Genomic DNA, 11,364 nt, shown 5'->3' with positions numbered 1-11,364 from the left:
ATATTTATAGAAAATGGGTAATCTAAATACGGTTCAGAACTTTTGCCTACAAGTTGAGTTCATGGAAATTTACAAAAGCGGCGAGGTAGACTTTTGTGGGAAAAGGGATAGGGTTCCTCACCTTTACTGACGACCACCAGGTTTGGTTGGGAAGGAAGTAATTTCCACCAACTATCGGTTAAACTATAACCCACGATAACATTTCGTGGCAAAATGTAAAAATCATTGCTTATTTGCGGTGAGGTCAAAAGCCTTTCACTACCGTTATCGTCGAGGGAAAAAGTGGTTTGTTTTACCCCACGAACTGGGCTTTTGGTGGGACAAGTGATTTTAACTCCCCACTTTTATTCTATGAGCTCCCCTCGACTGGAATTGGTGGGAAAAGCGTTTTTCCCACGGTAATTATGCTTTTTGCCGCCACAATCCCTCCGAGGAAAAACAGGTTTTTCTTGTAATGAGCATACCATCTAAAACTAATGTCAACAATATAATATTGTCACAAAATTTTGGATCATTTTTTTTTCCTATATCAAATATACAAATAGTACAATGTATTTCTCTCGAGTAAAGCATTAAAATCATTGGACTCAATCCATTCAACTATACCAATCAAGAAAGATGATAGAGAAGGTAAGTACAAAAAGAAAAAGAATAAGAAAGGTCCTGCTGCTACTATTCCGCTGAATGGCTTGGGTTAACTCTTTGTTACCAAGCTCTACATTCTTTGTAGCTTCAACAGCCTGTAAAAGTAAAAGATCAAAAGACATGATAACAAAAAAGAGAAACACAAGTTAGACTAAACGCCGCATCTAGAATAACCTGGGAAAAACAGCAGTCATCACATTCAGCTGTTACTAAAAAGAACAGTGGAGAAAAGGCATGTTGCATTGTGCACAGTTCAAGTATTGCACCAAACTTGCTGCCCTAGGAAGCTGGTAATGCAGTGTTTGGGTGACAGCCAAAGTCATGTTCAATACCCAGCATGCCTATTCATGTCTTGTCGGTTTTAAATGTTCCTCAGAAGGTTTTGTTATCTATAAGAAACTTTAAAAGAAGTGGGTGGCTTGGAGCAATATGTATAAACCTTATGAGGAAGGAGGATTGGGTATTAGGGATCTTCAAGAAATAACTTATCAAAAAAAGTGGTCTTCAAGAAATAAAAATTGCTCTACATATGAAACTTGCATGGAAGTTTTTGTATCATAATTCCTTGTGCTAGAGCCAAGCACATTTCTGTGTCTCTTCCATTTCTGGCTTCTGCCACTTGGAGGGATTCATCTCTGTGGTGATCAATCCTTTCTCTGATTAAAGATGTAATCAAGAAAGAAGGGAAACTCAATTTCTGGTTTGATAATTGGTCTACACTGGGTATTTTAGCTGAGAAGGTTGATAATGTGCAGCATCCTGAGACCAAGCCACATGATGTGTTGACCCCAGCTAAATGGGAGGGGGAAAAGTTGCAAGTAATGTTGGAAACAGATCTTTCTAGACAAATCAGTGCCTTGTTTGTGGCCCTGAAATGGGGGAAGATATTCCTATTTGGAAAGCTTCCGAAGATGGCAAATTCTCAACAAAATCCACATGGGAAGTAAGCAGGGAGAGGGGAGAAGTGGCTGGTTGGTATATAAATGGTTTCGGTGTAGTATGCTTCCCCTGAAAGTCCCTCAAAGATTTTTATGGCTTCACAAAGCAAATAAAAATGATCAAATTGGTTTGTTTGATTAGTGTGCTTCCTTCTATTATAAGTTGAAATTTTTGGGTGAGACGTTGCTCAGCTAGGATGGAGAATCGACATGGAGATTTGCTGGTCTTATTTGAAGATCAAATTCTCTTGCAGAGGCTCCTCTGAAGTTTCTTGGTTGAAGAGCTGGGCGTGTTCATTGTGATGTATTCTGGGGGTGGGCAAAATTTTTGATTTTCCGACTCCGGCCGAATTCTGACAAGGCTCCGACTCCGACGGAGTTGGAGTTTGCGGAATTCGGAGTTGGAGTTACTCCTGTAACTCCAACTAGTTAGAGTTCGGAGTCGGAGCCCAGATAGACTCCGAACTCCGATATTTATTTTTTAAAAAACATAATCAAAACGATGTCGGTCCACTTAAGAGGAACGACATCAAGATAGTTTGATCGAGCTTTCGCTCGGGTGTGGCTCGAGCAAACATCAAGACCGATGCAGAGGATTGTGGCTATTTCATATTTGAATGAAATCTATGACATCATTAATATTTTGATGCTGTAAATTTAAATTTATTGCAATTTGTAATTTTAAATTTAAATTTATCATTTGTGAGTTGTAGTTTGATTTAGTCATTGTATTTAAAATTTAGTTTTTTAACTTATTTTTTTACAGTATTTTAGATTTTTTTAATTATTTTTTTTTACATTATTTTATTTTTTAAAAAATATTTTTAAGCAGGGGTATTTCAGATTGGACCTTGGATATTGGGCTGTGGGCCTAGGCCCAATCTGAGTAGGGCAAATGGGGCCCAGTTGCTGGGAAGCCCACTTCTACTCCAGTCAGATCTCTGAGCTCCGACTCCGAGCTCTGAACTCCGATTAGAGTCGGAGTCAGAGTAGTTTTGGCCACTAACCCTAGTCAGAGTCGGAGTCAGAGGTCGGAGGTAGGCATTCCGACTCTGTCAGAGTTAGAGCCCATCCCTAGTGTATTCTCATATCTTGGGTTAACATTAATTCCATGTAAACAACCAAGTTATAGGTTGTTAAATGGGTTAGACCAAGTGCAGGGTGGTTTAAACTTAATTTGGATGGAAGCAACAATGGAAATCCTGGTTTCTGTGGCTGCAGTTGTATTATTGAGGATTACTTTGGGTGTTGTATAGGAGGTTTTTATTTTTTCTATGGATGGGTTCAAATGTTATGGCAGAAATGAGAGCCATACTAACTGGTTTAAGATTGTGCATTTCAAGGAACATTTGTCCTATTGAATATAATTCTGGTGTTGGTCTGGGTGAAGTATATTGGGAACATTTGGATGTTTGGGAGGAGATAGGGATGTTTGGAAAAAGTTTCCATCTCATCTCATCCCATTCATTTTCTTCCCAAACATCATTCAAACACTAACACTTTTAAACTAATTCATTACAACTTTTTCAAACTAACCATTACAACTTTCCCAAACATCCAAATAAAAAACAAAAAATAATTCAACTTTTTCAAATTCCAAAACAAAAATAATATTAAAAAATTATATTCCAACAATATTTTAACTTTATAATATTTTGTATTTAACTTTTTTCTCCCATTTTCTAAAACCCAATAAATACTTAACTCAAATTATCTCACTGTTATTCACAAACCATCTTACTACTATTTCACAAAATTCTCATCACATCTCATTTCATTCCCCAAGCATCCTCTAAAACTGCCAAAGTGAAGCTCAATGTTCAATTTCAGCATGTGTAAAGAGAAGCTAACCAAACCAAGGATTTTTTTTTTTTTGTTTTGGATAAGTGAATTTTTTATTTTAGATGAAAGTTTAAAATATTATTATTGTTTTGATATTTGAAAAAGTTAAATTGGGACTTGAAAAAGTTAAATTGTTTATTATATTTTATGTGGAAATTTAAAAAAGTTGTTATGATGAGATGAGAACTTTGTGTTTTGTCTTTACCCCAAACCTGCCAATGTGAGCAAGAAAACCAAACCAATGATTTTCTTGCAAACAAGGGTGGTACTTTATCTGTGCTAGATGCACAACATGTTCTTAAAGAGGCTATAGGAGTCTTGAGGTTAGAAAGGGCTGATTTTGCCTACCTAAGATTTAAAGGAGTTTTGTAGAGGTGTCTTTTGCTTTTATGAGACTGTTTTTGTTATGTTTGTGTAGGGGTTTGACCAAGTTTGTTAATGAAAGTTTTCTTTGTTAAAAAAATAGTCACGCTCAAGAATACTCAAAAGAATTCAAAACGACGTCCTTCCCAAATACCTGATACACGATATTAAGATTGGGCTATAATCATTTTAACAGAGGAAGAACAGAGAAACAAAAAGTTAAACCTGAGAGAAGTATGTACATATTGCCATACCCCTGACTGTAAAAATTCTTAATCTGATCATATATTAGATCCTGAGCCTAATCAGCGACGCCGCACCACCCCCCCCCCCCCTGGGGGAGGCCCAACAAAATAAACCCGTGACTATGATTCATACTCAGGTCAGGTGTTGGTGTAACATATCTAGAGTTTATATGATAACCTTGTATTTCAAAGTTTCATGAAAGGATGGATCGGTGGGCTTTTTCTTCGCTATATGTACAATATAGCGAAAGAATGGAGAAACAAAATTTTAATCCTGAAAGAAATGCACACTATGATTTGTACCTAGTTCAGGTGTTGGTCTAAGGTATTTGAAGTTTATATGATAACCTTGTATTTCAAAGTTTCATGAAAGGATGGATCGGTGGGCTTCTTCTTTGGTAAACATACAATATGACCTGACAAGAGAAGACATGCAAGAGATATAACAGAGAATAGAGTTTTTCCTTCCCTTTTCTTTCTGTTTGGGGGCTTGGCTTGTTGATGAGTTTTTTGCCCTCTAACCAACTAAAACAGTTAAGGCTGACTGAGCAGCCACCTTGGCAGCCTTCACCCACAATGCATGATGTAGAGTTTCGAACCCAAAGTACCATTGTTTCCTCGGTTACCGCCTTGTAGCTTGATGGCATTTGCCTCCCTATAAGGGATGTCCGTGGATAGTATCCCTATACCCCCCCAACCCCCCCAAAAAAAAAAAACCCATATAAAAAAATATGATGGACAAATTATGCTCTAACCTGCTCGTATAAAATTTCTATTTGTTGAGCTTGTTGCAAAACATGTGTGGACATAAGGTGATTCAATGCTGACAACTCCACCATCTTAGTTTCAGTTTCTTGAACAACATCAAGGAGACTTGACAACTCTACCTGCATAAGGAATAGAAACAAATAAATTTAGCCATACAAGGACCTCAGTCTAGAATTGAACAAGAGAGGAAACACCTGTATAGAAGCATCAAACAAAATGTCATCAGAGAATCAATAAACTCGCTACCTGAAGGGCACGTGTTTCATCATCCAAATGCTGCTGCTGTAGTCTCAGAGGATCAGATTGAAGTTCATTGAGCTCCCTGAGCTCTGATGCATTTGGTTTAGATGAATCTTCAGAATTTGAATTTGCATTTCGTTTAAGTTTTCTTCTAGGCATTGCTCTACTAATGGCATCCTGAAAGCGTATGGCTCTTAGCTGATCAAACTGTATTGTGACCGAATGAAGTCTCTCACTTAATATTAAAACCTGCAAATCAACAAACTCGAAATAAAATAAATCTAGCATTCATACCATGCAAAAAACAAAAAAATGATAGGTAAACAAAATTTTATAGATAATAGGGACAGGCAATAGCCCAAGTATACTGAACATTTCATCAGCTATGCTTGATGATCTAGCAATACCAAAAAAAAATACCAATTAGATACTAGAAATTCTTACAGATTGATTAAAACTATTAGCCACAAAACATATTTACATAAAATGGAAATATATGACAATAGGTCAACCACATCTAAGTCAGTTAGAAGGAGGGTTTCCATATCAGAGCAGAGAAGCCAGTTTAGGTGAGCATATCAATGAAAATATAAATTTGATCTCACAAAAAGGTTCAAATAAACTAATTGGTCACTTCCAGATCGGGTATGACCAGACTTTTCAAGTTGGTCAATTGCTCAAAATCCAGTGGCGAATGGCAAGATGGCCATGGCCCCCCAAAAAATCAGAAACCTGGCCCCCTCCCTCAGCTTTTAATATATAAGGGATAGATACAAAATTAATGCCATGGAATGCCTCAATTAATTTGCTCCCCGTCTTTTTGTTTTATAGATAAAAGAATTGTTCCATGTTTTTTCAACTATTTTACTCCTAGAGGTTTTAAGATTGATCAAATTGGTCCCTCCATTAAAAATCAGCTAGTAAACCAGTAACTATGCTGACATGGCTTACACATGTCAAAAGACTCGAAACAAATTTTAAAATTGTTTAAACTTATATATTGTTTTAAAAAACATTAATAAAGAACAAAAATAAAAACAAAAAGAATTAGAAAATATGATAAATATAAAACTTAAAAATAAAATTAAGTTTCAAATAAAATAAAACTATGGGAAAAAAAAAAAAAAAAAACTCAAGTGGCCACCCATCCAATGGGTGTCTTTGGGATGGTCACCCCTGAGCCGCCACGGGCTGATGCACAGGGGTGGGTTAGAGAGCACCAAATCGGGTAGCCACAAAGTGGCTTGTGATGGCGCCACCACAAGGTGGCCAGCAGTGGGAGGGACAACACTCACCTCCCTCACACGCTTTTTTTTTTTTTTTTTAAATCAGTTTTTAAGCTATAATTTTTTTTTTCAGATTTTGATTTTGATTTTGAGGCAAACTATAAGGACTAATTTTTCATTTAACCATAATTTTAAAAAAATATCTCCTACCCCCTGCCCCCTTTTTTTTTTATTGGCACCGGGTGTCCGAGAACAAAGTCCCGACTAATCCCGAGAGCGCACAAACCCTTTGCAAGGAGTTTCCCGTAAGTGCACCTCGGGTAATTCAAGGGGAAGTTCCCCCAGTCTGATGGCCCTAGAAATTATTTGCACCCAACAGGAATCGAACCTTGGACCTGGAGGGAGCATACCACCAAGACCAAAGCCTTTATCACTTGAGCCAACCCCTAGGGCTCCCTCTCCCTTTAAACAATAGAAAAAAGAAATAACCTCCTTTGTCCTCCAAAAATCTATGATGACTACTAAAACTCAAAATTTAGCCTCAAAAATTTTCCATAAGTCAAAAGATATCTTTTCCAAAAACACATAGTACGTGAATTCCTTCAACCTCTCACGCATATAGATTAAATTTTTTATTTATTATGACATTAGTTCCCTTAGCTTTTTTTTTTTTCTGGATTGGGGAGAGTGGGGAGGGGGGCATATTACAGCCAACACAAACTCCCATAAGACTAGACAAATTTTAGTAAAGCATGTAAAAGAAGCATACCACGCCATGTTTGTGTGCTATGGTATCAACATTTGAATTATCGGCCCTTATGCCAAGCCATCCTTTAGAGTCTGATTCTTCACTATTTATGCCATTTTTTAAAATATCAATTTGTTCCTGGCATGCTTTAATGAAAGCACTAACCTGCAAAGCATTAATTTGGGAGACAAAGTAAGCATTTCCTGATGACAATGCAGCTCATTACAAGAAATGACAGGTGGATTTACCTACTCAGAATGATAAGCAAAACATATTGTTATTCTGTTCGGGAGAATGAAAGCAAGCGAGACTAGACAATTAATCACTTGCAATAAAAATTGAAATAGGGTCAATGTGAAAGGAACTACAATGTTTCTTAGATGTACAGATAACATACTTAAGAAAGAAATCATATTGAATGCCTGGCAGATCTAACCATGGATAATATGAGAATTTTTTTATAAGTATGAGAAAATGTTAAGATTACCACAAAAACATTAACTTTGCGTTAATTGTTGATGATGATATACTTATCAAAAAATTGTTGATGATGATATTAATATTTCATTAAAAGGGTTTCTGCGGATAAGTTTGACAACTTACTTCATGCTCAATGTTGTCTCTCTCCTGTACAGTAGTACGATGAAGATCCACATAATCCTTTCGATGTTTCAACATAAACTGTTCCAAAGCTTTGATGCTTTCACGCTTATAGATGACAAGGAAAAAAGTTAACTACAAAACTGTACCTAAACATTCACATGCCCCCCTTCTTTCAGAGGAAAATATATGTTCTTATAGAACTATTATTTATGATCAAACTCTACTGAACTTATAAAAAGAGTGTACCGTCTTCAGTGCAGCTTTTGTGAAAGATGACCTTTGTAGAGGTTTATGAATTATGAAAGATGCCAAAATGGCTGCCAATTTCGACTGCATAAGGAAACAAGACTTGATTTAGAGTGAGAAAAAGGAAGGGTGCAAGGAATTTACAATGGTAACAAAATTGTGCTTCATAAAAAGACAAGATACTGAAGGGGAAAACAAATTATATGAAAAAAGATTTATGCAGATACATGTACCTACACATGAAAATAGTAGAGCAACAACATGTAGCAAAATTTCTACAGAATTACAGGAGAACCAAAGAAGTTACAACTTGTATATTTATCCATACATCATGCCAAACCCTATTTTTCAGAACATTTATCATGCAAAGCTTCCACTCAAGAACGTCATCTTAAATATGACTAGAGAGAAAATGGATCCTAAGTAACGAACCTCATCATATCCCAAAGATAGGGCAGTCTGCCGTACAACATCCTTAAAATCCTCAGTCCTGTCTCTTATTCTCGACATTCTTCACTATCAACCAGCTTAGAACAAATCCTCTATAAGCTTGAACAGAACCCAAAGCACACTACAGAGAGCACAAAAAAGGCAAATTCCCAGAAATTACATTATAATAACAATTGATCATAGATTTCAAGATAAAGACTGTAGTTAACCTGGATATACGAACCCCAATTTTTAATTTGGAATGAATTTGAAATTACGATTTTTGATCATTTGCCATTTCTAGTGAAACAATTCTGGATCAGAGACTGATAGGGGAGAGAGAGAGAGAGAGAGAGAGAGAGAGAGAGAGAGAGAGGGGACCTTGGGTTGTTATGTCTCACGACGCAGTGGGAGGCTAAACTGGGGACTGTGAAGAGGACTTAAGAAGTTGAGAGAGGCGATTGCCGATGGGCAATGATTTATGGTTCGGGACTTTCCTTTGAGCAAGGTGTGAAATTTGGTTCTTGCCACTAAAACGGCACCGTTTTTGTCACATGATTTTTTGTTTTTTATATTTTTGTGACCAAAAGGTTAGAAGGTGTTGGTGGTGACTTGTACCATTTTCATACTCTATAAATCCAAAACAAATCTGAAATTATATCCTACAAAGTAAAAAATTAAAAATGGATGGTTGAAATAATGCAATTCATTTCATTCCAACTAAAGCATGTAGAACTTAAAGCATACTCATTAAAAAAATAATTCTAGCTGTCAATTTGCATACTCATTAAAAAACAAAAGGCAAACAGAATTTCATGATTAATGGTGCATGCAATTCAGTACTCTATATAAAGAAAACCAGTGTCCCAACATTACAGCATGTCTGATGCAATTCAGTACTCTCTATATATGCAAGTCAGTATGCAAACAGAATTTCATGTCTAATGCTTTTTGGACCAGACTAGACTGACATTACAGCATTAGATCATATATAAGTCCTAAGCCATCCTATATTATATAAATGCCAAGTACCTTAATATCAAAACCATGAAATTAAATTATGGGCCCTGCAATATCGAAGTATCCCAACTGGTATAGAGTATATCTGTATATTTAATTTTCGTGATACTGATTTTAGTAAGTGCAGAGACCATTTAATTTCGTTGCCAAACCAAGTAACAAAAAATGCCATTGTTTTCAAAACTCCCACTATAATTAGGTTGGCCTTGAAGCATTTCTCTTCCATGCATGCAAAAATTAGCAGAGATTGAAACATAGATTACAATGGAGAGCACTAAAATTACTACTACCAAAGTTCCAATCATCGATGCAATTACAGTCATCATAAATGAATAATCACAAAAAAGAATAACCACAATCTGGCAATCTGTAATTTAGATTAAATTTGTAAATCTATAATCACATAATCACAGATAAACCACATCATTAATCAATCCCAAAACAGATTTATGTAACCCAGCTGAGGACAAATAAAAAAAGTCTAAATCTACCATTTATATACGAATTTATAATCACTAAAAGTCTAAATCTACCAACTATATACCAAATATATACCAAATATATGAATCTAAAAAATCCAAATCTACCAATTATATACCCAGCGATGGAGGGGCTGCGAGAAAGAGAAAAAAAAATCCAAGACCGTACCTTAGGGGGCTGCGACGGAGGGCTGGAGAGGGGAGGGATAACGACGGAGGGGATGCTCTGCTAGGGTTTTGAGGGAAAATGTGAGAGAGAGGGAGACAAGAAAAATGCTAGCACACCCTCCAAATCAGCATTGTGAAATATCTATTTTACCCCCATTTAAATCGCAACCTTCCTCTCCCTTGCTGCTCACCAGACACCCACGACGGATTACATTCCCCTTTCTCCCATCTTCTTTTTCCAGTAGAAGTGCCCACGATGGATTCAGATCCTTTCTCCCATCTCCAGCAACCGTTCGATGCAGGAATCGTGGGTTACTCTTTTTTCCTTCAATTTTTCCTTGGCAAGAGGTTACGCTTTTTGCCCTCCCTTTTTCCCCTTCAACATTTGTGGACAGTTAGGATGATACATTGGTCTGCGATTTTTTTGCCCATTGATGAAATCGTATTTGTGATTTTTTGTAGCTTCGATTTTTGGTCTGTGATAACTGTGATGAGATCGCGATGAAGAATAGTGAAATGAGAATATTATTGAGATCGTTTGTAGCTTCGAAACAGTGATGAGATCATGAAATTTTGTCTGTAATGATGAATTTTTTTGGTCTGTGATTTGGTGTTGCGCAGATTAGAGAGAGAGGTGTGATTAGGTGATTACCTTCCACGAAGTTCAGTGCTGGGCTGTGGGCAAAATGCGAACTGTGTTGTTGGGGGAGGAAAACAGCTGACCCCAAGGGAACTCGCTGATTTTGGTGTTTTGGTGCTTCTCACTGCTCCCGGTCCGCTCCCGGTCTCGTTATAATTTTTTTTTATTTAGTGATTAAGTAAATATTTTTTAATAATATTATAATATTTTTATTTTTTTAAAAAATATTTTATAGTATTAAAAAAATATATATATAAAAAAGTAAAATAAAAAAATACAACATTTTACACTATAGATAGCTCCCAGCGAGACTGGAGTGGTGGCTGTAGAGCCACCTTTTTTAATGAGTAGTGCTAGAGAACAGTCATTTAAGTGTGCACACATTATACTTATAAAAAAAAAAAAAGTGTGCACACATTATACATTACTTGGTTGCTTTTTATCCTTTAATTTATTTTTATCTTTTTTGCAAAATGCACCATACGTCTCTCTCTCATCATCTTTCTCTCTCTTTGACGCTTTGTCTCTCATCAGATCTCTCTCATCTTCTCTCTCCTCGACTCTCTCTCTCTCATCCTTCATCGACTCTCTCTCTCATCTCAATCTCTCTCTCATCTCTCTCTCTCTTTCATCTCATCTCCTCTATCTCTCACCTTGCTCTCTCTCTCTCTCTCTCTCTCATCGTCTCTCTCTCTCATCTCGATTTCTCTTTCATCGTCTCTCTCTAATTTCGAATTTAAGAAATACGTAGTTTAGATGATACC

General features: G+C 36.5%; 1 protein-coding gene across 4 annotated transcripts; it reads right to left on the bottom strand.

Annotated features, from left to right (window-relative positions):
- Window positions 1-473: 473 nt before the first annotated feature.
- Window positions 474-10,727, bottom strand: LOC108980146 (syntaxin-81). 4 transcript variants are annotated; one of them, XM_018950991.2, is made up of 9 exons: window positions 10,613-10,727; window positions 9,962-10,445; window positions 8,297-8,435; window positions 7,865-7,948; window positions 7,619-7,723; window positions 7,037-7,180; window positions 5,048-5,290; window positions 4,789-4,920; window positions 474-740 (listed from the first exon to the last, which is right to left on the bottom strand). In XM_018950991.2, the coding sequence occupies exons 3-9, from the start codon at window positions 8,372-8,374 to the stop codon at window positions 597-599; spliced, it is 930 nt and encodes a 309-aa protein (XP_018806536.2). In that variant the 5' UTR covers window positions 8,375-8,435; window positions 9,962-10,445; window positions 10,613-10,727; the 3' UTR covers window positions 474-596. The 4 variants fall into 4 exon arrangements, with proteins under 4 accessions (XP_018806536.2, XP_018806537.2, XP_035545607.1 ...); XM_018950992.2 differs by having other exon boundaries at window positions 9,962-10,436; XM_035689714.1 differs by having other exon boundaries at window positions 9,962-10,336.
- Between the last annotated feature and the right edge of the window lie 637 nt (window positions 10,728-11,364).

This window comes from Juglans regia, chromosome 4, assembly GCF_001411555.2.
Source record: "Juglans regia cultivar Chandler chromosome 4, Walnut 2.0, whole genome shotgun sequence".
NCBI classification, from domain to species: domain Eukaryota; kingdom Viridiplantae; phylum Streptophyta; class Magnoliopsida; order Fagales; family Juglandaceae; genus Juglans; species Juglans regia.
This window is presented reverse-complemented; position numbering and strand designations above follow the sequence as displayed.